The sequence below is a fragment of the Pongo abelii genome, chromosome 11, assembly GCF_028885655.2.
Source record: "Pongo abelii isolate AG06213 chromosome 11, NHGRI_mPonAbe1-v2.0_pri, whole genome shotgun sequence".
Classification (NCBI taxonomy): Eukaryota; Metazoa; Chordata; class Mammalia; order Primates; family Hominidae; genus Pongo; species Pongo abelii.
Genome location: NC_071996.2, coordinates 73,342,719 through 73,370,522, shown reverse-complemented (window position 1 = coordinate 73,370,522; position 27,804 = coordinate 73,342,719). Strand labels below are relative to the sequence as shown.

The following is a 27,804-nucleotide window of genomic DNA, read 5'->3' as shown; positions in this document are numbered from 1 at the left end:
TAAAATGTCACTCTCGTCTTTATATTTGCATGGTATACATTAATGAAAATACATGAAGCTTTAAGTATCGCAGCAACACTCATGATCCATCTTCACCCTCGTCAGAGCTCTCGTCACTCATCTCCTCATCACTTTCTCCTTTACTCTCATCGCTGCTGTGTTCATCACTGTGTTCACCGTCTTGCTCATGATTCTGAGTTTTCTCTGCCACAGAAAGGAAGAGGATTGCTTAAAGTGTTTCTTAATATTTCACTCTGAAAAATAATTCTCCTTGCCACTCCTTCTACCAAGAAATACATATATTTGTAACATAAAAACTGGGTTGGACTTGGCTAACTGCACTAGGGTCAAAGCGGTAGTACAAAGAAGAAATGTATTTTTACTGGCATACAGGTGTTTTTGATAATTTAAAACATAAGTCTATAAAAATAATTTTACTATTGTCAATGAAATTCTATTTAATAATTTCATAGAATTCTTTCTATCATAGAATTTTATTGACAATAGTAAAATTGTCCATTGAAAGGAAGTGAGACAGGGTAATTGAGAGGGTTTGGCTTCCCTTGGAATTGTGGGTAATTCCTTTAACACACAGCTGTGTTAGCATGTTCTGCTTGTCAATACCTGATGCCTGGTGCCCAGGGAGCCTGCTCTGCTCGGGCAGTTCTATCCCACAGAGAGATGGGGGTCATTGTGACCATCCACAGAGGATAAGCTGTTTCACTAAACCATTTAAGACAGCCATTTAGCCTTTTCTTAACCACTTCCTAAAGATGTATCGACAATCTCCCGGGATAATGGGTTTTTAAAAAGTGACTGCTTATAGTTCTATGAGAAACAAGGAATTTCAATTTTTAAAATTACCCATCAGCAACATTTCTTCAATAAGTGTGAAAAACTCCTTGGCCTCAGGATTTTCCGGTTCATAGATTAGGACTGAAAATGAAAATGGACAACAGAATGTGTGTTATTAACGTTCAGTGTTTCAGCAAACAGGCTCCTTAGAATGAAATTGAACTGTCAGTCAGAACAGGTGAAATGCACAATGCGATAAACACTAAAAATTATACCACAGGTATATCTGAGTGCAAATAGAGAAAATGCTGCACTTATATTTTGTGCTTTGGAAGATAAATTATCCTCATTATATTTTCTTTTTCTTTTTTTTTTTTTTTTCCCTGAGACAGGGTGTCGCTCTGTTACCCAGACTGGAGTGCAGTGACATGATCTTGGCTCACTGCAGCCTCTGCCTCCCGGGTTCAAGTGATTCTCGTGCCTCAGTTTCCTGAGTAGCTACAGGCATGTGCCCCTATGCCTGGCTAAGTTTTGTATTTTTGGTAGAGACAGGGTTTCACCATGTTGCCCAGGCTGGTCTCAAACTCCTGACCTCAGGTGATCCACCCACCTCGGCCTCCCAAAGTGCTGGGATTACAGGCGTGAGCCACTGCACCCAGCCCTCATTATATTTTCTACCTCCTATCCATAGAAAGCAATCTCTATCACCTCAATATAGCTTCCCTCATAGGCCAGTAGCCAGAGTGTTTCATGAACATAATCATTTCCCAAAGAAGGTACAAATTCTGCAAAATATGGAGACTTTGCTAATGAGAAGACTGTGTGCCTAGAGATCTGTTAATCCTTCATCTCATGTCATCCACCCATCTACATGACATCCTTTACTAAAGGTCTCATCGGAACACAGAGGAAGTTTCTGTTTGTTTGTTTTTAATGCAACCTCTTCCATGCTAGAGATGCCATTTTGTTACATCTTTCCAATAGGGGAAACTGATGTTACTTCTTTCTCTTCATCTTGACAACTTTTACTGTAGTCTACACGTTGGTCATTGCCTGCTCAACAACATTCTCCACCTTCATTGGACCCATTGTTTTCAGTACTATTTATTCCTTTCTGCTGATCCTTTATGTGACTGTGTCACCTTTCTTTTGGACCACACCAATAGACTTTTTTAGGCTTGTTAGTATGTTACCGAAATCCTAGAGGCCAGAAAGATTTATACCCTTAGGTTCAGAGTTGTCTAGACTATTTTATTCACTTTTTTAGATCTCGCTCCACAGATCTCTCTCTACTTCTTCCTACCAGCCTTGAGGAGTATTCATAATTTCGCATCATCCGTTTAATGTTGTGACTCCTGCTCAATATCTTGGTGGCCTCCAAGGGGGGCACTGAAACATAAAGTGTGCTCTTCATCTGGCTAAAAGTAAGACATAATTGTGAAGCTGGGCATGGTGACTCACACTTGTAATCCCAGAACTTTGGGAGGCTGAGGCAGGTGGATCATTTGAGCTCAGGAGTTCAAGACCAGCCTTCGCAACCTGGTGAAACCCTGTTTCTATAAAAAAATACAAAAATTAGCTGGGCGTGGGTAACACGTGCTTGTAGTCCCAGCTCCTTGGGAGGCTGAGGCAGGAGGATGACATAAGCCCAGGAGATGGAGGTTGCAGTGGGTTGAGATCGTGCCACTGCATCCCAGCCTAAGTGACTGAGGGAGACTCTGTCTCAAAAAAAAAAAAAAAAAAAGAGAGAGAGAGAGAGAGAGAGAGATAACCATTGTGGATGGTTCAACTAGACCCCATTGGCTCATAGGATCCCACCCATGGCTTTCATCTTGATACACCAAATAAGGGACTTTATTTCCTAATCTACTAATATAACTAACAATTTGTCATCAATCTGGGTTAGCATGACTGCGTGCCTGCTTAGAAGCTGCTTTTAAGGGTCCTGTAAGTATTTTATGTATCATTATACATACCCATAAGGTTTCTGAGCAAAGTAATTTTTTGCACATTTTACCTTGGACTAAAATATGCTTATCATTAATAGTCTAAATCTCTGAGGCTAAGCTTCTTTCCATAAGAGGGTTTCTCCAGCTTGCTTCTTTAGATACTAGTTTCTTTAAAAGTATACTGTAGGCTAATAGGAAAGAGTGAGTTACTTTATTCAAAAATAAATAGAAGGTTTTGTAGGAACTATATTTTCAGAAGATACAGTATATCTGTATTTGCATTAGACATATAATGGCATGAAGTATTTTGGTTTTTGAGCCATTATTCTTTAGCATTTACAACTGATGACTTATTAAATAAATCTTCCAGGACCTCCATGTATTATGTAGAGAATCTCAGGCTGCCTGGGAGCAGAAGTGTGGTACCCTAAAGAGACAGAGCTGCAGGCTTTTGACTTACAGGTGAAGTGACCAAAAAATAGGAAGACTGATTGGCACCAAATCTCATAGTCACTCATGAGATGAATGGAGAAACGTAAAGTACTTTGGACTCTTGACTTTCAGTTCCATTTAAAAACCACTTTTGGCCAGGTGCAGTGGCTCATGTCTGTAATTCCAACACTTCGGGAGGCTGAGGTGGAAGGATCGCTTGAGCCCAGGAGTTTGAGACCAACCTGGGCAATGTGGTGAAACTCCGCCTCTACAAAAAATACAAAAATTACCTGGGCATGGTGTTACATGTCCACAGTCCCAGCTACTTGAGAGGCTGAGGTGGTAGGATCCCTTGAGCATGGGAGTTCAAGGCTGAAGTGAGCTGTGATCACACCACTGCACTCCAGCCTGGGTGACAGAGTGAGACCCTGCCTCAAAAATAGTAATAATAATACTTCAGTGTTTTTATAAAAATAGAGAATTGAACATGATTCTATCAGGATTCCTTCTAATTTGAAATTCTGGCTGGATGCAGTGACTCTCATCTGTAATCCCATTGCTTTGAGAGGCCACGGCAGACAGATCACTTGAGCCTAGCAGTTCGAGACCAGCCTGGAGAATATGGCAAAACCCGTCTCTACAAAAAATACAAAAATTAGTGGGTGTGGTTGTACGCACCTGTAGTCCCAGCTACTAGGGAGGCTGAGGTGGGAGGATTGCCTGAGCTGGGAGATTGAGACTGCAGTGGCTGACATTGTGCCACTCCACTCCAGCCTGCGTGACAAAGCAAGACCCTGTCTCAAAAAAAATTCTATATTCGTGGGTCACCAAAAATAATTTTGACTAAAATATTTATTCAATGGCTCTAAAGGTCAAAAGTGCTTGAAAGGATTATTTACCTCAGATACAAGATAGGAAATGTTGAAGTATTCAAGAAACCAATTTGTAAAATGAGCCAATGATCTAGAAGTACTCTATCCACAGTTGGGATTCTTGTGAGGCAAACCAGGGCAGACCCTCACTCAATCCCTGTGCTACATTTTCACTTAAGGACTTTACTGTAAGAATGAATTTAAGTTTAACACTGCTTAATATTTTGAGTCCTACTGTCAACAAGTTTAATTGTGGAGTTGCTATTTTCTCTTTTTTAACGTATTATCACTAATATGTTAGAAGAAAAAGATGCATAAAATAGTTGAAAAGATGATAGAGTTCAACAAAGAACCAGAATCTTTCCAGATCATTAAATGGAAATTCTAAAATTGGAAAAGACAACCTTGGACTCACTAAATAGTTTTAACAGCATATTGGACACAGCAGAAGATAGAATAAAGAAACTCAAAAACAGGTAGATAGAAAATATTAAAACTGACACATAGCAATAAAAGAAAGAGAGCCAGGCACCATAGCTCACCCTGTAATCCCAGCACTTTGGGAGGCTGAGGCAGGAGAATCACTTGAGGCCAAGAGTTCGAGACCAGCCTGGCCAACATGGTGAAACCTCCATCTCTTCTAAAAATACAAAAATTAGCCAGGCATGGTGGCACAAGCCTGTAATCCCAGCTGCTTATGAGGGTGAAGCATAAGAATCGCTTGAACTCAGGAGGCAGAGGTTGCAGTGAGCGGAGATTGCACCACTGTACTCCAGCCTGGGTGACAGAGCGAGACCCTGTCAAAAAAAAAGAAAGGAAGGCGGAAGGAAGGAAGGAAAGAAAAGAAAAAGAAAGAAAGAAAGAGAAAGAAAGAAAGAAAGAAAGAGAGAGAGAGAAAGAAAGAAAGAAAGAAAAGAAAGGAAGGAAGGAAAACAAAACACACTAGAGCTGAGTATAAGATACACATGGACACCATGAAAAAAAAGTCGAATTTATGTGTAATTGGAGACCCAGGAAGAGAAGAGAGAGAATAGAGTAGAAGTGGTATTTGAAAAGGTAATGGCCACGAAATTTTCAAAGCTGATAGAAACACCAACCCACAGAGTTAAGAAACTCAGCAAATGCCCTGAACAGTACAACTGCAACAAAAAACCCACAACTATTTTGAACATCAAGTCAAACCACTAAAAACCAAAGATAAAAAGAAAAATAAGGTAGATCATATCATTGCTCTACTCAAAAGCCTCCAGTGGTTTTCCCACCTCAGGGAAAGAAAAGATCCTATGCAATCTGACAACCCCCTGCCTATGACGCCTGTGACTTCATTTCCTATCACACTTCCCCATGCTCATTCTGCTCCAGTTACACTGTCCTCCTCACTATTCCTTTCAGGCACACTCCTGTCATAGCACGTTTGCCATTCATCCTCCCTGGCACACTCTTCCTCTAGATATTCACGTGGCTCAAGCCTTTCAGTGAGGCCTTCCTGGGCCATCCTATTTAAAACTGCTTTGCCTTCCTCCAGTACCTTCTATTCCTTCTTCCCTACTTTATTTCTCACCATGGCACCTATCATTCATGACACACTATCTGTTTATTGTCTTTCCAACACTAGACACAAATGTGGGATTGTCATCTGTCTGATTGACTATTGTATTTCCAGTGCCTGGAACAGTGGCTGGCACGTGTAGGCACTCAATGTTTGTGGGATAAATGCACGCTCAGTTAAGGTTTGACTGCTGTATCACCTGACACTTCTTTGAAACTAAAGGTATAAAGTTACTAATCCATCATCATGAGGGTAAAATTTTTGACTAATTTTCCAGTGATGGTAATTAGCTGATGCTAGTTTACATTAATTTATTCCACTAAAATGTACTCTAGAGATCTAAATTAGTCCTTATACCAATCAACCTAATTTATTATCAAGGAATCACTGAGACACTATCAGGGAATTCACTAGACCTATGATAATCAAGCCATTTTATATATTATGGAATTCATTTTTGAAAACAAAGAGAAGATTAGAAAATATGAAAGTATTTTGTACTTACTCATCTGACATAATTTTTTTGCCAGCTGGTACTCTCGGGCCATTTCTGCTCTCAGGAACTGGAAAACATTAAATTCTTCAGATAAGTGAATTTAAATGTTGTCAACTCTAAACTCCCTAGAAAATCTTCCATTAATCATTAGTTATTTTGCTTTTAACATTTGCACATGTTTTTCCAGGAGTCAGTCTATAATGAATACTCAATCAGTTAATCAAGGATATACCTCTGATGGCAAAGTCACCTGGGGTAAGGATGATACCTCTGCTTTCCTGCAACCATACTGTGTATGTACTACTGAACAATTTGAGAATATGTAGGTTGATTCAACTGGCACAGATAGTGAAGACATTAATCACTTTATTTTAATATTCCTTTGGTTCAGATACAGGTTTCATTTGTAACTTAGTCCATAATTATATGACAGTTGAAAAAAATGCAGACTTACAAAATGTACATTTGATATTTTCCAGCATTGCTCTTATATCATCCAGTTTTGTTTTTATTATTTTTATTATACTTTTCTTGTTACAAAATAATACATCTTTTTTTATGTAGGAAATTTAAAAGCTAAATACACACATTCTGTCCCCATTTAAGAAGCACTTAATTTCTACCATCTATGAAAAATAAACACATTTATTTTTAACATCTTCATGTATATTCTTTCAAGTACTATTTTCCATAAATTAACACATATGCATTTATAACATTTAAGATTATTTAGTAACTTAAAAAAAATAAACCACAGATTGTGATCATTTTCTCCTCATGGCATGAAATATTCTTACATATTTTTTACTTACTTAGGCTACAATTTACTAAACTAATCTTCTATTATAGCTATTTAGACTGCTTCCATTTAAAAAATGCACAAAAAATCACCTATACTTTGGTGATTGTTCTTGCTTGTGTGTGACACATTCTGAACCACATGCAGGTATATGAGTTTTATTCTGTAAGAGATAGAAGCATATAGTAATATAAAAGAGACCCTTCTCATACACTTCCAGATATTTGATAAATACCCAGATACTGTTTTCAGAAGTAGTTCTCTACCAGTTTTCTCAATTTCTCCCATGGGTTAAAAAAAAATTTATTTCTAATGTAAATATAACTCTTCCAGAGATTTTTCTATAAGTCATTAAATTCATCAAAATTCTCATTCACATACTAATTATTTATTTTATTTTATTTTATTTTTTTATTTTTTTTTGAGACGGAGTCTCGCTCTGTCGCCCAGGCTGGAGTGCAGTGGCGCGATCTCGGCTCACTGCAATCTCCGCCTCCCAGGTTCAAGATTCTCTTGCCTCAGCCTCCTGAGTAGCTGGGATTATGGGCGCCTGCCACCATGCCTGGCTAATTTTTGTAGTTTTAGTAGAGACAAGGTTTCATCATATTGTTCAGGCTGGTCTTGAACTCCTGACCTCAGGTGATCTGCCTGCCTTGGCCTCCCAAAGTGCTGGGATTACAGGCGTGAGGCACCGCGCCCGGCTGTTTGTATTTTTAGTAGAGAGGGGATTTCACCATGTTGGCCAGGCCGGTCTTGAACTCCTGACGTCAAGTGATTCTCCTGCCTAGCCTCCCAAAGTTCAGGGATTACAGACATGAGCCACCACGCCCAGCTTAAGTTTATTTTTTATTTTTGTTTTACATTCATGCCATTTAGAAAAATTTTTTTTAGTTTTAAGTGGTTTTAATTTGTCATTGTTATTTTTGTTGTTAATGCCTAGTTTAATTGATCATGGACAGAGAATGTGATCAGTAAAATATGCAGCTATTTTTATATTTTTAAAATCTATTGTGAAACATTTAAATATACACAAAAGTAGAAAGAATAGTAAAAGAAATCCAATTTCCCAATTCTCAGCTTCAAAATTTGGGTTCTACCAATATCACCACACACTCTTTCCCCACCTCTGTCTGGATTATTTTAAAGTACTTTACAGATATCATCTCATTTTACATTACTATAAAACCCAATCAAAATATTACTATCATACCTAAACATTTAGGAATTTCTTAATATTATCTAATATGTAGTCTATTTAATGAAGCATTATATTAATAATACTAGCCTCAGAAAAAGAAAAGAAGTATGGAATCAATTTCATACTCCCTTGTATTGACCTATTTGTTGTTTTTGTTAGCATAAAATATATTTCCTTTAACAATTCAAAAGGCAGTAAAATTAAGAAATTCTTGCAATGGATGTTTTTCAGAAGCCCTTGATGAGAATTAACTAACACTCCAAAATTAAGCTGAAGACAGGTTTAAAAAATTATTTGTGATATTCAAAATAAAGAGATGCTTAACAACTAAACAAAAAGCATAAACACTGATGAAATCTGACTGGAAAAAAAATCCAGCTAGAAGCTACAAAAGCCAGTTTAAAGATAAATTCAGAAATCTGAATTTGGTGGAATATTATGTATTACAGAATTACTAATTTTCTTAGTTGTGATAAGGATATAGTGTTACACTGAAGAATGAACTTTGGAGACCCATGCTTGAGTATTTATGGGTGAAGTGTCATGATGTCTACAACTAATTTCAAGTGTTTCAGTCAGAAGTATATATCTAGGATGGGCGCAGTGGTTCATGCCTGTAATCCCAACACTTTGGGAGGCCGAGGTGGGCGGATCACCTGAGGCCAAGAGTTCGAGACCAGCCTGGCCAACATGGTGAAACCCGATCTCTACTTAAAAAAAAAAAAAAAAAAATTAGCCAGGCATGGTGGTGCATAACTGTAATCGCAGCTACCCAGGAGGCTGAGGCACGAGAATCACTTCGACCCAGAGGCAGAGGCTGCAGTGGGGTGAGATCGTGCCACTGTACTCCAGCCTGGGCAACTGAGCAAGACTCTGTCTCAAAAAATTAAAAAATAAATAAATAAATAAAGAAGAAGAAGTATATGGCTAGGCTATATCTATGCCTCTCCTATCAAAAGAGAAAGATAAAGCAAATGAGGCACAATGTTAATGAGTAGTGAATCTAGGTAAAGAGTATTCAGGTGTTCATTGTTTTACTCTTTCCATTTTTCTATAGGTTTTAAAATTTACAAAATCAGCCAGGCGTGGTTGCTCACACCTGTAATCCCAGCACTTTGGGAGACCAAGGCAGGTGAATCACAAGGTCAGGAGATCGAGACCATCCTGGCCAACATGGTGAAACCCCGTCTCTACTAAAAACACACACACACACAAAATTAGCTGGGCGTGGTGGCGTGCACCTGTATTCTCAGGTACTCGGGAGGCTGAGGCAGGAGAATCACTTGAACCCGAGAGGCAGAGGCTGCAGTGAGCCAAGATCATGCCACCGCACTCAGCCTGGGTGACAGAGCGAGACTCCATCTCGAAAATAAAATAAAAATTAAAAATTGGGACAACTAAAAGGGGACGCATTGTGAAAACAAAAAATCTTATGCACTGTACAAAACAAGATATGAAAGTAAGCAATCTCATATTATCTGAATTTTTACATGAAAATGAATTAATGGATAACTTTTATAATTAAATGTTGAAAAAGAAAGAAAAAAAGAAAACAAGCAACTCCAGAGAGTCTAGTTATGGTAGATAGGGTCATTGAATGCTCTATAATTCATGAATGATTTAGGTGTCTAGTCAAAAGAAGACTAAGTGAAGCCTTTCTAATATTTGGCATCAATTTTTCTTCTTCCTTCTTAAAAGCACCTTATAATATTAAGGAGGTTTCAAAATTTCCTATATATGCTTTATTCTCGGAAGGAAATATAGTAAATATAATATGACTGATTTCTTTATATGATTCCATGGCTAGCAATTAAATTATCTAAGAAGAGAAGTACATAAGCATTTTTTATTTTGTGCTAAAAATCTAATTGAGGGTTTTGGCCCTGATGGAGTAATAGAGACCAGACTTACTGTCCTTCCTTAAACAACCATAAAATTAGACAAAAATATATGAAACAACAGTTTTCAGACACTGGACAACAGATATCACAGGACAGTGATATTTCTCAGAGTAGGGAAACAAAGTGGGTCCTATGATTGCCTTAGCTTACCACTTGTAGGCTGTTTCCAGGGGCCAGCATGAGGAAGAAGAATCTAAACAGAAATCAGTGATTTCTCTGGGTTGAAATAACATAGTTTGGACTGCAGAGATTATAGCCAAGGTGGCTATAATTTTCAAAAGAGGAGGGAGTTTCACAAAGACAGAGGGCTCCAGCAATCTGCAGAGGTGTTTCTTTGAGTCTTTGGCTGGTAATGATCTGCATGTGAGTGTGAAGAAACTATCTGAACCTGGAGAAAGAATCGCTAGAATGAGCAGGTGGAATAATCACTGGCTATCAGACAGGGTTGAGAGCAGCTCATGTTCTTACCAGCCAGAGTGGAAGTTCCTCCTAACACACAGCGCACTGGGGAGAATCCCCATAAGGGCACTGCCTTAGTACTGTCCTTATGCTACATAAAGGCTGCCCCGGATGCCCCCTAACAAAGCTTAAAAGCAAGGGTCAAAGAGATACCTGCTTCCAAGCACCTTAGCTGTGCACCAGAACAAATATTTACCAAAGTCCACCAATATTTACAGAAAAACAAAAAAGTATGTACCCCAAAACATAAAATTTACGATGTTTGGGATTAAGTAAATAATTGCCAGGTACCAGGTGTGGTGGTGTGCACACTGTACTCCCAGCTATTCAGGAGGCTGAGGCAGAATTGCTTGAGCCCAGGAGTTTAAGGGTGTAGTGTATCATGATCACGCCTGTGAGTAGTCACTGCACTCCAGCCTGGCAAAGCAAGACCCTATCTGTTAAAACAAACAAACAAACACACAAAATACAGGCATGCAAAGAAGGAGGAAAATAAGACCCATAAGCAGGAGAAAACAATCAGTAGAAACTGACCTAGAATTAACAAAGATGATAGAATAGCAGGCAGGCATGTTAGAACAGCTATTATAAATATATGCCATATGCTCAAAAATAGAGGTAAATATGAACATGATGATGAGAGAAATAATAGGTATAAAAATATCTTAATAGAACTTCTAGAGATGATAACTATAGTATCTGAAATGCAAAAAAATATAATGCAGGATGGGATTAACAGCAGATTATAACTGCAAAGAAAAGATTATAAACTTGAAGACACAGCAATAGATATTATCTAAAAAAAAAATGAAAAAACCTGAAAAAAATTTAAGTGGAATATCAGTGACCTCTGGGACAATACTGGGTGGTTCAGTGTTTTAGCAATTGCACCTTAGATGAAAAGAGGAAGAGCAGAGGTCAGCAAAAATATTTGAAGAATAACTGAACATTTCCCAAACCTGATGAAGACTATAAACTCACAGATCCAAGAATCTTAATGAGCAGAAGAAATATGAGGAAAACCACACCTAGGCATGTCATAATCAAATTGTGAAATAAAATAATATGGAAGAAAAAAATTTTTATAAGACATATACAGATGAATAAAGATAAGAACAGCAGATATCTCTTCTGAAACTATGCAAGCTATGAGACAATGAAGTAACTGTTCAAAGCACTAGAAAAAAATCTTGGCAATCTGGAATTCTCCAGCTAAATATTTGTTTTAAATGAAAATGAAATTAAGACCTTTTAAGACAAAAAAAAAGCAGAGAGAATTTATTGCCAGTGGAACTGCGTTATAAGAAATACTAAAATAAGTTTTTTGGGTAAAGGGAAAATGATATCAGGTAGAAATTGGGATCTACAGAAAGCTATGAAGAACACCAGAAATTGCACATATGTGGGTAAATAAAAAGGAAATTTGAAAAGAGATTTTAAAATCTCTTTAAAAGAGAATTAACCATTTAAAAAATAATGTATTGAGGGGCTTATAACATATGCATTAATAGAAGTAAAATGTATGGGAAATAATACAAAGGATGGGAAAGGGAAATGAGTGTCCTATTATACAACATACATGAGGTTGTATAATAATAATTAAAGGTAGACTGTAATGTCACAACAAGCGAGGTAAAATTGTTTTGTTCTCCATAGAATTGTCAGTAAATGCTTACGTATAATTTTTGAGTGTGTTGTTTCAGGCTTCAATGCCTTCATATGTGCGTTTTCTGATGCCAGTAATGCCTTCTCTTGTTTTAACAGATGAATTCTATACTTGCCTCTTCCTTCAGGTTTCCAAGATTCTATTCGTGTCTCTTCCTCTAAAAATCCTCCTCTTATTCTTTGATCCTCCTGCTTCTTTTCTCAGTTAGTCCCTTAATCCTCCTTGTTCCCAGAAAACTTAATAAATACTTTTGTTACTAGCATACATTTCATCTTACTGTAATTATTTATATATGCACCTGTTATCAAGGGTGAAGACAGGTCTTTCTTATTTATTTCTATATCCCCAGCAACTAGCATGGTGCCCGTGTATAGAAAGCTTTCCTTAAAGCAGTCCTTGAAGAGTTTTATACCAAAACTTCTCTTACTCCTGCCTCAGCCTTACCAAAACACTGCATGTCCCTTCCAGAATCTTCTTTCACCTCTAACCTGGTGAAAGTAGTAAGAGAGATGAGTAGCCAGGTAAGCATCTGTGTGTGGACAAGGATCTTTTTATTAATTTTTAAAAAGGTTTATTTTTTATTGATATATAATATTGTATACATTTTGGGGGTACATGTTTGATACTTGTATACAGTGTGTAATGATCAAATCAAGGCAACTGGATTATCCATCATCTCAAACATTTATCTTTTCTTTGTGCTGCGAATATTACAATTTTTCTCTTCTGGTTAAAGTATACAATAAACTACTGTTAACTATAATTTCCCTACTGTACTACTGAATACTAGAATTTATTCCTTCCATCTAACTGTACTTTTGTGCCCCTTAATGGACTTCTCTTTATCTCCCTTCTTCCCGTCCAGCTTCTGGTAACCACCATTCTATGTACTGCCTCCATGAGATCCACTTTTTTAGTTCTCACAGTAGTGATTTTAAATCTTCAATCTTTAGTTATTTCAATATTTTAAAGTTTCTTAAATTATATGCACAAGTAAAACTTACTTCTGCCATTAACTCTAGTGGGGCCTGAGTATTCTTTTTAGGGTTACTATCTTCATCATCATCTTCATCATTGGTATCATCTTCACCATCATCCTCTGCTGATTCTGACAATTTATCATCAATATCCTGAAGGCAATATTCATTATTTTTCTCTTGCTTTACAATGACTGCATCTTTGCTCACTTCACCTAAAAGAGAATATACCTAATTTAATCAATAGACATCGAAAAGTTCACAAATCAAATTTTGCCAGATCCTATTACTATTCATTAAACTGATATATTAATTAAAGTAACATAATTATCATAACAAACATATTCAAAACACTACATATTTTAACTCATTTAAATCTCTCAACATCAAGGCAGTATGTACTATTTTTATTCCCATTTATAGGTGAGGAAACTGAGGGACAGAGAGGTTAAATATACTGGCCAACTTCACACAGCTAATTAAGTGGTAGATCTGTGAGTTGGTCTGGCCCTAGAGTCCATATTCTTAACTATATCTTGTACTATTTTTACTAATACACAATAAAATAAATATACTTCTATTAAAGTAAGTTTAAATCATCTCCTGGGGAAATACTACTGAGTGAGCCTGCTGGCTCCTTCAGCTTTGTGGAAGTCTTTCACAGTTTGAAATTGAACTTGTGTTACATCCACCCCTTCTTGTATGATTTTGAGTGCCTGGGAAGTCTCTGAGATGCCTTCTTTGATGGGAAGGTGGCCATGAGCTACTCTAAATAGTGTATATATATTGTGTTAGAAAGAAGAAAATGAGGAAATCTAGGAGAACTTATAGAAGACAATGTTAAGAAAACACAGAACAACAACAACAACAAAAAGATAAAACTTATGACTCTAAAACAAACTCCTGACTCTAAACCCAAAGTGCTACCCTGAAAAGGAATATCAAGTTCTTCCAAGAGTATGATGGTTGTGTTATTCAGGCCATCTGTCTACCTGTTTCTGGTTCATTTACAGTCTCCATCAGCTCACAACCGCCCTGATCATCCAGTGTGCACTCAGCCTGTAGACTGACTCAATGCACTGATGTCACCAACGGAGGTCATAATGAGGAATTAGGGACATTTTGTGATGTCACAGGAACTGTCTCATTCACTTCACAAACACTTAGCAGCTTGAAAGAAGTTTCCTGATCCTTAGATCTAAAGCAGTCCTCTCCCCAGGAGCTGTTTATTTACATTATAGCACCTACCACAACCTGCAATTACCTTGCTTATGTGTTTGTGTTTTTATTTTTAGTTATTTATTTTTTTGGAGACAAGGTCTCGGTTTGTCACCCAGGCTGGAGTTCAGTGGTATGATCTCGGCTCACTGCAGCCTCTGCTTCCCAGGTTCATGTGAGTCTCGTGCCTTAGCCTCCTGAGCAGCTGGGATTACAGGCATGTGTCACCACATCCGGCTAGTTTTTGTATTTTTAGTAGAGATGGGGTTTCGCCATGTTGGCTAGGCTGGTCTTGAACTCCTGACCTCAAGTGATCCACCCGCCTCAGCCTCCCAAAGTGCTAAGTTTACAGTGTTTGTGTTTTTAATTGTCTTTTCTTTTAGACTAGTCAAGTGCAGTAGTGAGAAGGGGAGAAAGAGTAAAACAAGGAGTTAATTCTGTAGCTATGAACAATCAACTTGGATAACTTACTATCTTTGCATCAGCCTATTTTTATTTATTTTTATTTTTAATTTTCAAAATTTTTTAAACTTCTTTTTGAGACAGGGTCTTGCTCTGTCACCCACCCAGTGCAGACGCATGATCATAGTTCACTGCAGCCTTGAACTCCTGGGTTCAAGCAATGCTCCTGCCTCAGCCTTCCTAGTAGCTAGGACTACAAGTGTATACTAGCGTGCTTCGCAATTTTTCTCTTTTAATTTTAAATTTTTTTTAAAGATGGGGTCTTGCTATATTGCCCAGTCTGTTCTCAAACGCTAGGGCTTGACCTAGCCTGATCCTCTTGCCTTGGTCTCCCAAAATGCTGAGAGTTACAGGTATGAGCCACTATACCTGGCCTGTTATTTTTAATAGTCAGCTGTCTGTCTTCTACTAGAATGTAAACTTTATAAGGACAAGGGCTTTCCCTATTTTGCCAACTGTTGTATCCATAGCCTCTAAACCAGTGCCTGGCACTCTGGCTTTCAACTGTTGTTAAATGAATGGAACGTGTTAATGCTTTCATAGGTATTTTAATTCATTCCAGGACTTAAGACTGTAATTATCATCTTATGTAATGTATATCCATGGATCTCATACCTGGCTGAATATAAGAATCACCTAGAACATGACTTTGAAGAACTACTGATTCTCATGACCTGCCCCAGATCTACAGAGTTGTCAGTTCCCAAAGGTCGCAGAAAAGGAGGGTTCAATTAGAAGCCATAGTTAGTTAATTCAATGAAACAGATGTTATTACCTGTGCTTTCTTTTAAGCAGGGAGATGACAATAGGTCAGACTGTAGACTTGTTACGATATCTTTACTTTCGATACTCCTTGAAGATACTCTATTTTCAGTAGTCTTTAAAGAGACTTTATTTTCAATATTCTTAGAAGGGACTTCCTTCCTTTATGTTAGACAGTGAAAAAATATTTTCTTAGGTCATAATTCTGTTTAATATAAACATACAATATAATATGCCAACAATAAACTAAATAGCTGAAATGTAGTATCTGCTTTGTGGAAAAGCATTACAAATTATTTTATGATGATTAAAATTCTATTGCTGACTGGCATTTGTTATTGTATAACAATTCGTAGACTCTTTTCAGAGTTCTTTAACACAGAGCATTTAAGTAATCAGTTACATAAATGTCTTTGGTACATCATAGTGATATGATGAAATAAAACTAAGAAAATTAGCCTTGAGTTTTTAAGTTTACAAATCGATTTTTGCCATTGCTAAATGCTATGCAGAGTTCAATACTATTAACCTTGGTCATAATATAAAATAGCCTTTTTCATTAAGTAGCTTATCTAAAAATGGGTTAACTCTCCCTTTTAATCTTTAAACTTGAAGCTTCATGTTTGTAAATAACACACTGAAACAAGGAATTCTTAATGCGGTGCCCACTGTTCACAAAGACAGGCACCCTATGCTTGTGGGAAAAAAAACCCAAGTCTCTTGTTTTTTTTTTTTTTAGACCAAGTCTTGCTCTATCACCCAGGCTGGAGTGCTGTGGCGCGATCTCAGCTCACTGCAACCTCTGCCTCCCAGGTTCAAGCAATTCTCTGTCTCAGCCTCCCTAGTAGCTGGGATTACAGGCACCCGCCACAATGCCCGGCTAATTTTTGTATTTTTAGTAGAAACGGGGTTTCACCACCTTGGCCAGGTTGGTCTTGAACTCCTGACCTTGTGATCCACCGAGCTCGGCCTTCCAAAGTGCTGGGATTACAAGCATGAGCCACTGCACCCGGCCCCTCAAGTCTCTTTTTTTGAGGTCTTGAGAATCTTTCAATTTGTCTCCTTCATAAAGTTTTAAAAATTCACCTTCTAGTTTGCATGGAAATATATAAAAAGATGTAAAGTATTATTTGTTCCCCAAAGTTACAATGGCTCTGTTTTTTTCCCTCATGGAAATGTAAATCCAGAACATTAGTAGTTAAGTTAGTGGTCCTATGCACTAATTTAGCAAATAGGTTGACCAGGTTGTTATATCCTTAATACTACGGGAGGGAATGGAATCTTTATTCCTCCAGTATATATGGCTAAAGCAAAACCCTTCTCTGGAAATGAAAAATGCACAGCAAAGATGATTTACATTTGTTCTGCCTCTGCCCTGCTTGATCTTCTAATTGTGACAGAAAGCATCCAAGAAACTCTACATATGAAAAGTTGTGGAATCACTGAAATATTCAGTTTCCAGGATTGTGAGACTCCTGTTATGTAAAAGGTCACACTAGTGATTACTAAAATTTATATGCTCTCATAGCTGATCTACATAAAAGGGCTTCGATGTCTTTTTTCTTCCCTGAATTAAAGTATTTCATTGAATTTAAGATACAATCTGTTTATTATAAGACATACCATTGTTTTATGTACACTAAAAAAGAAAAAAAATTGCCAAATATAAGTGTAAGATGACATTGATTGTAAAAGGTGTTAAAATATGAAAAAATGTGTGCTTTAGAATAAAATATCCCACTGAGTTACATCCTTTAAAACAGGAATTTAGCTAGTATAGTTCTGAGTATTTGAATAATTGGAAATGCCTATAATAATTTTAATGAAACACACATGAAGGCAGCCAACATACTCAATGACCTGAAGATAAACGGAATATTACTATTTGGAAGCAGTGAACATGCCAGAAAAATACCTATCTGAGAGCTGATCAAATCCTGATTTTAAAAGTAAGATATAAATGGCTTTTCTGTTTACTTTCTATGGTCTTTCTTGCACAGTTTCAAAGAATCAGAGGCCCAAGGTCAATTTCCTCTTCACCTAAAATCTATTGACTTCTATTTGAGAAAGTGATGTTATTTATGGTAATAAGGCCCCTAACTATTTAAGAAAAACAGGTAACTAATATACTCTAACAGATCTGTTTTTGTTAACTGCAATTACAACTGAGGAAAGATTTAAAATTTTACTTTATGTAATAATATTCTTTGGAAATGCAAGTCTTTAATTTAGTACTTAATAAAATTACAGAGTTAATCAGGTTAGACATTCCATTGGAACATATTTATGCTAGAGGGCAGATAACCTAAGGTTTAGAATTTCTTCCTCAGCGTGTTGGGTATATTTAGTGTCCCAAAACTTCTATTGAAATAAATAATTTTTTCAGGAGATTTCTATTTTAAACTTTGTCATAAAATGATTTATACTTGTCAAACATGGGCCTAGAAACAAAATTAATTAAAACTTACTTTTCTGAGAATGTTTTAGCTACATTTACAGAGACCTGTGTTGGTGAGGTATTAAGTTTGCTTGTCAATCTTGGTCTGCGTCCAAAGAGGCATTTACTTGAGGTATAAAAATGGGAATAAAAAATAGCTCATTATTCATTTTAGAAAAGGTGATAAAACGTGATTATGTAAGAAAAGTCCTAGAGATAACAATTTTTTTCAAGCTCAGTCAGCGTTGAGTGCTGTGGATTTGCTTCAGCCATTTTCCTCTCAATCTTTATGCTTGAAAGCTTGACCAAAAAATCAAGTAAGGTCCAAAATCTAGAAAACTTTATCCAGCATTAAATACATATTTTATTTCTCTTGCTGAAAATAGTTTGTTAACTAAAAGCGATTTGCTGGGTAGACAAAATCTTTCCCACATAGGATTTCTAAGGAAAAAGAAAATGGTAAATGTGGCATTTGTGTACCCAGAAGTTTGAAACTTGTGGTTTATAGAGTCCACATACTTCTTGTGTCTAGGACTGAAGTGAAAAATACAAAAACTAAAGCAAAGAAAAAACTTTTAGTTTTCCCTAACCCAACCTAAATGAAATCTTTTGGCAAATCTCACTTGCCAGTCAGACTATGAAGCCAGCAGCAGGGTGGAGAGTGGAATGGAAGCTACGTTGAAAAAATTCATCAACTTTGCAGGTCAGTGACACTCTTCCCATGCAAAGATCCCCCCACTCCGATGTTTTTTCCTACTTGATCATTTTTCTCTAGGACTAGCCCTGTTTACCTTCAACTCTGGGTGAAGTACCTGAGGTGACAAAACTACATACCTGTGAAGTTTACTGGCTACACTATCCACCCTTGTCCTTCTCTGAAAGCAAATTAAAGGGAAATGATCATTTTGACCTTGCAAGAAGCAGTTTGAGAGGCAGATGCAATTATGACTGAGATCAAGAGAACAAGTAGCCACTCTGCTTTTCTATTTTGGCCTAGGCTGCATCTGATTTATCCTTGGGGTTTATCTACCTCAGGAGGTGGAACACCCCTTGCTCCAGTTCCAACACTGCTTATCACTCAAAGAACACTGGGGCTCATGGATACAACAGTAATTTCTTTTCATCTATGATCTAGTAACTTCTATTACTATTATTGAAAGTTATATTTCAAATATCCCTCAAAGACAACTAAACATTTTTTAGATTTTATTAAATGTTTTCAACCATGTAATAGGATACATATAAAATTACATGTAGATTACTATATGTAACAAGGCTCTTTTTTTCTGGTTGGTTTTAACTTTAAATGAAAATAAATACATTCCTCTATCACTGATTTGCTATACATTACTTTCTCTTTAATATAAAAACATATATTATATAATATGTAATATACATGTAATTTACAACAAAAGTCAAGGTGGACATTTTTAGTTTTGACAATATGAAAATTTAAATATATGTTGCCTAGGGTAGAATTTTTCCCAGCCAATATTTAGAATAAACCAAAACAATATGAATTCGAATAGAAGAATCCCACCAGAATAGTACCTACTAATTTGTCAGTAATCCCCACAAAAGTGTTTATGATCAACTTTCAAGCTGTAATTTTTCATAGAATAGAGATTTTTTTTCAGAAAGTAGATGACTACAGGAAGAGCTTTAATAGATTATCAGAATCAGAGCCTTGAACAGAGCAGATATTTAAAATTTAGTTACTAAATTGATATTGTACTGTGATTTTTTAAACTTGATCTTAGCCAAAAGGCTGGAAACAATACAGTTTTTTTAACACCAGTTTCTTCAACTAGTTGAGGTGATTATTTTCTTTATTGAGTAGTAACAATTCATGTTATAGTAAATAATTTGTTTAATTTTAAAGTACATATTCACTTGAAGAAATATTGTGAAAGAAATAAGTATCAAAGGGAAACAGGAATGAGCAATGAAAATTATGATACAAGTAAAATATGGAATACAGGGTGTTTAAGCATTAAAAAGTAGAAGTGAATATTATCTATACTTCTACATTTTTATCAAAATTCATTTTGCATTTTAACTGTCCTTCTATCTAAGTAACAATTGCTTTGACTGCAGCAAAACCTGAAGTGCTAATCCACGCATTTCTGGCCTTTCAAATTTAATTGGGTGACAAATGGCTGCATTATCTAGTTCTAATTGCTTAAAAGGCATAGGAGAGATCAGCTACACAATCAAAAACATCTTCTTACTCTGACATTGCTTTGTTTGATTCAATCATCACTTTTTCTGAAAGAGAAAAAAATACCCTCAGTATTTTATTAACACTGATGTCCCTAACATACATTTCTAAATGGCAAATATTTAGGATTTTTAAAAGGATAGGCAACATAATAAAAGATTTAATTGCTAAGTCATTCAATGACACTCAACATTCCAATAGTCTTCTTACTATTTAGGACAAAATAGTGGCTAAACATATTCTTTCAAAGTAATAAATCATTTACCCTTTGGATCAAACATTAGCAATCTGCCATTCTGTTTGTTCTTTGCTGTCTAAAGTAGAAGCAAAAATAAAAACTAGCATTATTATTTTAGTTTGAGATATTTGAAATAATTTACTAATAGCCTTTATGTAAACAGTTCTACTAGCTAGAATAATATACAATTTTATGCTAAAGCTGGTTATTTAAAAACTGTATAAATTGATGGTAAAATAGACCCAAAACATCCTAAAATAATTATATACTCTTACCTTTACAGTATCTGTCTTGTCTACAGAAGTCCTGCAAAAACCAAAATATTTACTTCATAAGTCTCTAAACACTTATATAGATTTAAAATACAAATAGAACACAGAACACAGAACACAGTCTGTCAGTTGGGTATTAAGTATGTATTTTGTTTTTGTATGTAGTAGCATTATTTCCATTCTAACTGTAAAACCTCATTCTTCTGGATTATGAAATTTAGTTTAAAAAAATCTAGAGAAATTAAGCCTTCTGGGGGAGGGGGTGGGGAGGGAGAGAAGCACAAAAGATAACTAAGGGGTACTGAGCTTAATACATGGGTGACACGTTTACCTATGTAACCAACCTTCACACGTACCCCCAAACCTAAAATGAAAGTTAAAAAAAAAGAAATTCTCTGTTATCTTTTTGGTTTTACATAACTTATCTGCCACATTCCAGTTTATTGGTGTCACAAAAATAAAAAACAGCTTTTAAGGCCGGGCGTGGTGGCTCAAGCCTGTAATCTCAGCACTTTGGGAAGCCAAGGCAGGTGGATCACCTGAGGTCAGGAGTTCGAGACCAACCTGACCAACATGGCGAAACCCCATCTCTACTAAAAATACAAAAATTAGCCGGGCATGGTGGCAGGTGCCTGTGAGCCCAGCTACTCGGGAGGCTGAGATATGAGAATAGCTTGAACCCGGGAGGTGGAAGTTGCAGTGAGCCGAGATCGCGCCACTGCACTCCAGCCTGGGCAACAGAGTGAGACTCTGTCTCAAAAAACAACAACTACAACAACAAAACACCTTTTAGAGTACATGTGACCAGAACAAGAAGAAATTCTTCCACAGTGTCTCAAGCTATGGTATTTTTAATAAAGTATTATTTAAACAAATACATATAGAAATTACTTTTGATTTTAAAATATAATCCTTACCTCGTAAGTTCTCATGTGTTTATTAATATAAAGGTACAATGTTTTCTCTATGAATTTTTACGTAAGTTACCTGATCATAGGACTGATTTTCGTATAATGTAGCCTTTTATATATCTGGATAAATTTCATTCTCATAGTTAAGAGAAAAATAAACTCTTACGTTTTTTTTCAAGTATGGGAGTGGCCACACTTAAAATTTTCCTAAGTAACAATCCACTTCCTCACCCCTCTAACACTTGTTCTCACACCCAAACCAGACTTTAAAAATTATCATAATTATTACCTACTGAGGGATTTCTGGAATATAAAATTCAGGGCCAAGACTGTGGACATTAAAAGCAAAGCGTCATTATTTCATATTAAGTTTTTATTTTTTTTAATCCAACTCCCTTATACTGACTTATGCTCCTGAATAAAGCAGCTGTATATAAACTTTTGCCTCAGGCTTTGCTTTCTGGGGAACCCTGACCAAGCCAACATTACATATGTTAATTCGATTAGCTCTCCAAGAGGCTCACAGAGAACTAAAGTCTATCAGAACAGCACGGCATCTTTTGGGGAAACTCAGTTGTGGAAGACCAAACTCTAGGATAAATGAAAGATTTTCCTCTGGTTATCTAGGGCAGCAAAGCTCCAAAGAGGAAACAAAGCAATAATGAACTAAATAAGGCCTTAACAAAAGAAATCTAACATCATCTCCCCTGAGAGACACTTTCACTTCACAGAGTTCCACAATCCCATGGGTACCTGTATATAAATGTGATGTACAGCATCACATTTATATTTATTAATAATATTATTAGTATGTTGAGACAGAGTCTCGCTCTGTCACCCAGGCTGGAGTGTGATGGTATGATCACGACTCACTGCAGCCTCAATCACCTGGGCTCAAGCAATCCTCCCACCTCAGCCTCCTGAGTATCTGAGACCACAGGTGTGCACCACCACATCCGGCTATTATTTTTTTATTATTTTTGAAGAGACAGGGTCTCACTTTCTTGCCCAAGCTGATCTTGAATTCCTGGCTCTTAAGCGATCCTCCTGCCTGGGCCTCCCAAAGTGCTGGGATTGCAGGCGTAAGCCACCGTGCTGGCCCACCTTTATATTTAGAGCAGTCCTCTCCTTTCTAGCTCTAGGATCTTCAAGGATTGCAACATTCAACTCTTCACCTAGATGAAACATTCGTGCACATAATTCTCCTCCCATTTTCACCTGGTGAAAACGTAGGATGGACAGATCCCAGCCCTTGATGGAGACCCATGCTCTGCTAGGTCTGGCTTTATCATTAGCTAGGAAATGTCCATTTCATCTCCTTTCATTACATTGAATTCCTTGGGGGGCAGTAAAGAATACTCAAAAGATGGGGCTCTTGGGCTGGGCATGGTGGCTCATGCCTGTAATCCCAGCACTTTGGGAGGCTGAGGCAGGTGGATAACGAGGTCAGGAGATCGAGACCATCCTGGCTAACATGATGAAACCCTGTCTCTACTAAAAATACCAAAAAAAAATTTAGCCGGGCATGGTGGTGTGAGCCTGTAGTCCCAGCTACTCGGGAGGCTGAGGCAGGAGAACTGCTTGAACCCGGGAGGTGAAGGTGAAGGCTGCAGTGAGCCGAGATCGTGCCACTGCATTCCAGCCTGGGTGACAGAGTGAGACTTCATCTCAAAAAAAAAAAAAAAGAAGATGGGGCTCTTGAGTGAAAGAGACTAGATTCACATCCCAGTTCCTGTCACTTCCCAGGTGAGCCTGGAGAAGTCACTTAACTTCTTTAAGATTCCATTCTTCCATCTGAAAAATGGGGATTACCATGGTGCCACCTTTGGTGGATTATTATAAGGATTAAATGGGATAATCTGGGTAAAGTGTTCAGCAGAGCCTGGCATAAAGGAAGGACACTGTTGAAACAATTCAATGTTTTATCTAAAAGAAAAGTTTGGAAAGATGTCCTATGGGGATGATTAAAATTGCTTAGGGAAGCAAAAATGGGCCTTTACTGTGATTGAGACAAGCAGATTATCTCTGAGGGCTTTTAATTAATTTTAAAAACTACCTAAAGTACTGATACTTGTTTAGAAAGATCACTGACTCCAGGGAAAAAGCAGACTAATTTAGAACACAGATAAAGTTGTTATCTTTTAACAGTCCTTGTGGCAATGGGAACAACACCGTTTATGATAGTTCCAAATTTTCATGCACTATTCAATGTCTATTTAAAACAGGTATTTGGGTCAGGTGTCGTGGCTCACACCTGTAATCCCAACACTTTGGGAGGTCGAGGCCAGAGGATAGCTTGAGGATGAGGTCGACACCAGCCTGGGGAACACAGCAAAACTCTGCCTCTATAAAAAATTAATTAGCCAGGCATGGTGGTGTATGCCTGTAGTCTCAGCTACTCAAGAGGCTGAGGTGGGAGGATGGCTTGAGCCCAGGAGCTTGAGGTTACAATGAACTATGATAGTGCCACTGTACTCCAGCCTGGGCAAGAGAGTGGGACTCTGTCTCTAAAAGACAATAATAATACAATACCAGACATTTGATGAGCACCTACTACATGTCAGATATAACTATGCTAAGCTCTGGGGACACAAAGATGAAGATACTCTACTTTGAGAAGTTCAGAATCTTATAGGTGAAATGGGTACTAATTTCTTATATGTATGTCACAGAGCAAGCTTCAAAATACTATAACAAATGCTTCCCTCTAAGGGGCTACAGCGTAATTTCCCATACTGCCCAAACTGAGGAAGAGTGATTACGAGGACCAATCAAATTCTTTCTTTTGGGCTCAAGGACTGGAGATACCTAGGAAGTCAGCAGGCAGTGGAGGCAGAACTGGAAGGACAGAGGTGAAATTGCCTTTGCAAAGATTATAACAGTGAGAAAATTATGACAGTGACAGAGATCTGACTTAACTGATTCCATCTTGCTTCTAACCTCCTAGCTGCCCTTGTTCTTTCCTAGGTATAGGCCAAACTAACTTTGGGAAGAAATCAGTTTATAGTTAACACTGAAACAAAGATGATAACCACCCTTTCCTAAAGCAAACCCTCTTCTTGCCTGGGGACCAGACTGCCTTTGCAGGATTAACAAATTAGCCACGAGATTCAGAAATTGTAGTTTAGGAGTCATGCAACCAGAGGCCAAAAGATTCTGAACCTCCCCAGTTGGTATTATTTGGACTCCACACTCCACAGACTTCAGGAAAAACAAAACAAAACAAAAAAACAAAAACACCTTTTATAAAATGAATTACCAACATTTAAAATTCAGATTTCAAAAAATTTTTATTTTAGATTTCTCTTGTAATATTGGAAGACATTACATGTTTTTCTTCATCCCACTTATGCAATTATTTTACTGTTTTGTGCTACTGGTTTTTATAAGCTACCTTGTAGTCTAATAGGCAAAGACAGAATGAATAAATAGCTAGCTAGCTACACACTCAGGCCCTGCAACTCTGGTGAGAAGGAGAGACAGAGCTGATTAAGCACTATCCTCTATCCTCTGGGAGCTTGGTGGGGGAAACATTACATGATGCAGGAACAATATTTCACGGCATAGCTTCAAATGTGTATACAAATGGTGTCAAGGATCATCCATCACTTACATTCATTTTTTAAACTGACTAAATATAAATTTTATATATTTCCTTTACAGTGTAATATAGTGCTAGGATTCCAGACTCTGGTGTCAGGTTGTCTATGTTTAAATCCCAGTAAATTGTGTGACCTTGAGCAAATTCCTTAACCTCTCTGTGATTCAGTTCCTCAACTGTAAAGTGTGGATAAAAATACCACCTACCTTATACAGTTAAATTGCAAGGGTTAAAATAATTAGCTACTAATAAATAATAATAGTAGCACTCATCTCCTGCTAGAACTGCAATTACTATAATTCCTCCTCCTATACTATTGTTAATATTTACAGTCCAGGGAGGCCAGTCCTGAAGGTGAACTGTCACAAATGAAGCTAGTTCTAAACGCCGAAACTGGATGGGGCAAAGAGGGGAGAAAACACTGAGGATGTGGCTCAACCGGTGAGCGTAGGTAGAAAGCTCTGGAATTCTGGAGTGGGTGCAGTAAAATACCTAGAGATGCTGGAATTTCAGCTCTGGAAAACTCTTAACACTTAAAGATAAATGCTATTGTTATTATTGTTTTCCAGAGATTACGAAAACCAAAACAATTTCAATTCACAAAAAACAAAATAAAAATTTAAAAATAAGTTGGATTTGGGGATCATTATATTTGGTTTTTAGAAAAATGAAACATATTAAAAGACATTTCCAGTGTCCTTTTCAGATTTTTAAAAAGCGACTTCCAGGGGTTCTCCTAGGGTAAAAATAAATTCAGCTAAGACACCTATGCCAAACAATAAATTGATCATTATACCATGTGTTACTTTAAATGCTACAGGGGCTCAGTGTAGAGCAGGCTGAGTAGTCAAAAGAACAATATCAACATTTTGGAAGTTTCAAGTCAATTTCATCATCTCATAAGATGAGAATAAGTCCCGGGAATATAAATGATTTGTCCAAATTCCATCGAAATTTGCATGGCTAGCAAGTTATATCTAGCTAGTAGTGATGTCTTAACTAATTTTCCAAAAATAAGTAAAAGAATTCCAGGCAAGGGCAAGGACTGAGGGAGGGGGTCGGGAAGCCCTGGGATGGGCTGGGCCATCTTCGTTATTTGCGGGGAAGGAGTTGGTGCGTGTGAACCGGCCGGTCAAAGCATGGTAGTGTAGACAATCCTGTCAGAATCGCCCAGTTATCTCCACACCCGCGTAGACACGAACAGCGCTTCCTCACCTCTTACCGACCACTGCGGGAGGAGGGTGCCGCGAGCCAGGCGCACCCCAGTCGCGCGCATCCTCCCTTCCCGGCGGCCCCTGGCAGCCACGGGCCCGGGGCCCAGAGCCGGAACCAGGTGCGGTAGAGCAGTCCGCAGGCTCGGGCGCCAGGTCTGGGGGTGGTCTGCCGTGGGGGCTGGGTCAGACTGCACACCGGGCTGGGGAGAGGGAGACCGGTCGTTGCCTCGGAGTGTCTTACCAGCTGGCTGCCCTCTCCAGCCGACCATCCGAAGGGCACACACCGAGAGCCAGCCCGGCTAGCTGCTCGCGCGGAGCTCGGGGCTCCGAGTCGGGGACGCAGCGTCGCCGTGGAGACTGCACGGCGCGTGGAGGAAGCTCGGGCAGCAGCCGAGAGTGGGGGCTGGGGGAATGGGGCGACGGCGGGGGAGGTGGCGGGGGCGGGGGCGGGGGCGGGGGCAGCCCTGGGAGCCACGGAGATGCAGGGTGGAGGCAGGCCCAGGCCGTAGGGCGGTGGAGGGCGCGGGACGGAGCGGGCGGGGCGCGGAGGGCCCGGGGCGGGGCTGGGAGGCGGGCCCGGGGGGGCGGGGAGGGGCGGGCGGCAGAGCTGAGGGACAGCCCCGCGGTCGTGGGTGTCCCGCGGCGCCGGAAACTGGGCGCACACACCCTCAGATTGACGTGCGCACGCGCACCGGTTACCTTCAGGAGCGCCGAAGAAGGAAAGAGGGTTGGAATGTCGGTGTCCATACCTGATTCTAAGCGAGGGACAGGGAAAGGGGCGGGGTGGCCTCAGAGTTTTAAACTTGGGGAGTAAAAAGAAGTCTTGAGTTGGGAGAGATGGGTGTCCCTGGTTGTGGATGAACAAGTGTCCCCTGCAGGACTTAGTCCCCCAACCTGAGGTCGCCCCAAGAAGAATATGGGTCTCCGGGGGGAGTCCCTGGATGCCAGTTTTCCCAGAAGTCAGGTTCAAGTGATTAGAACCAGAGACCCGGCTCTCCCCCAGCGAGAGCAGCCCAGGTTCCCTCTAGCGCCGGAGCTGCTGCTCTGCCACGCCGGCCAATGGGTGGTATTAGTGTTTAAGTAACTGCTTGGGTCACAGTAGGGGGTGGGGAGCTTTTCTGTTACAGAATTCTAAAGGTCCCTCAGGCTTGGCTTCTAGGAAGGAATTGGTTATTTTTCTCCACTTGGGATGCCGGAAGTAACTAGAATCAATTTGTTGCTAGGCAACGTGTTTTGAAGGACGCCTGTTTGTTGGACTCAAATCTGGATTCGACTTTCACATGGTAGACACATAATAATCAGGTGTACTCCCTATTTAATCTCTGGAGTTGGTACCCGCTGAGGATATGTACCTTGGTAGATGGTTGTGAAGCTA

At 38.5% G+C, this 27,804-nt stretch overlaps 1 protein-coding gene across 5 annotated transcripts; it reads right to left on the bottom strand.

The window, feature by feature from the left end:
- ERICH2 (glutamate rich 2) lies at positions 1 to 27,489 on the bottom strand. 5 transcript variants are annotated; one of them, XM_054549487.2, is made up of 11 exons: positions 27,324 to 27,489; positions 26,671 to 27,128; positions 20,707 to 20,737; positions 20,459 to 20,507; positions 20,204 to 20,240; positions 18,004 to 18,099; positions 15,549 to 15,697; positions 13,121 to 13,308; positions 6,103 to 6,160; positions 865 to 936; positions 1 to 204 (listed from the first exon to the last, which is right to left on the bottom strand). In XM_054549487.2, exons 4-11 carry the CDS (start codon positions 20,472 to 20,474, stop codon positions 80 to 82), a joined length of 741 nt encoding a protein of 246 aa, XP_054405462.2. In that variant the 5' UTR covers positions 20,475 to 20,507; positions 20,707 to 20,737; positions 26,671 to 27,128; positions 27,324 to 27,489; the 3' UTR covers positions 1 to 79. The 5 variants fall into 5 exon arrangements, with proteins under 5 accessions (XP_054405462.2, XP_009236083.4, XP_054405461.2 ...); XM_009237808.4 differs by lacking the exon at positions 27,324 to 27,489 and having other exon boundaries at positions 26,671 to 27,176; XM_054549486.2 differs by lacking the exons at positions 26,671 to 27,128; positions 27,324 to 27,489 and adding an exon at positions 21,904 to 21,943.
- Positions 27,490 to 27,804: the final 315 nt, after the last annotated feature.

Excerpts from the sequence above, each read along its gene's own strand:
- ERICH2 (XM_009237808.4), bottom strand. The coding sequence starts at position 27,176 with ATGGACACCGACATTCCAACCCTCTTTCCTTCTTCGGCGCTCCTGAAG. Across the intron at positions 20,241-20,458 it reads GCTAATGTTTGATCCAAAGG|AAAAAGTGATGATTGAATCA; the intron begins GTAAATGATTTA and ends TTTCTCTTTCAG. Across the intron at positions 6,161-13,120 it reads CACTAGAGTTAATGGCAGAA|TTCCTGAGAGCAGAAATGGC; the intron begins GTAAGTTTTACT and ends AATGTTTTCCAG.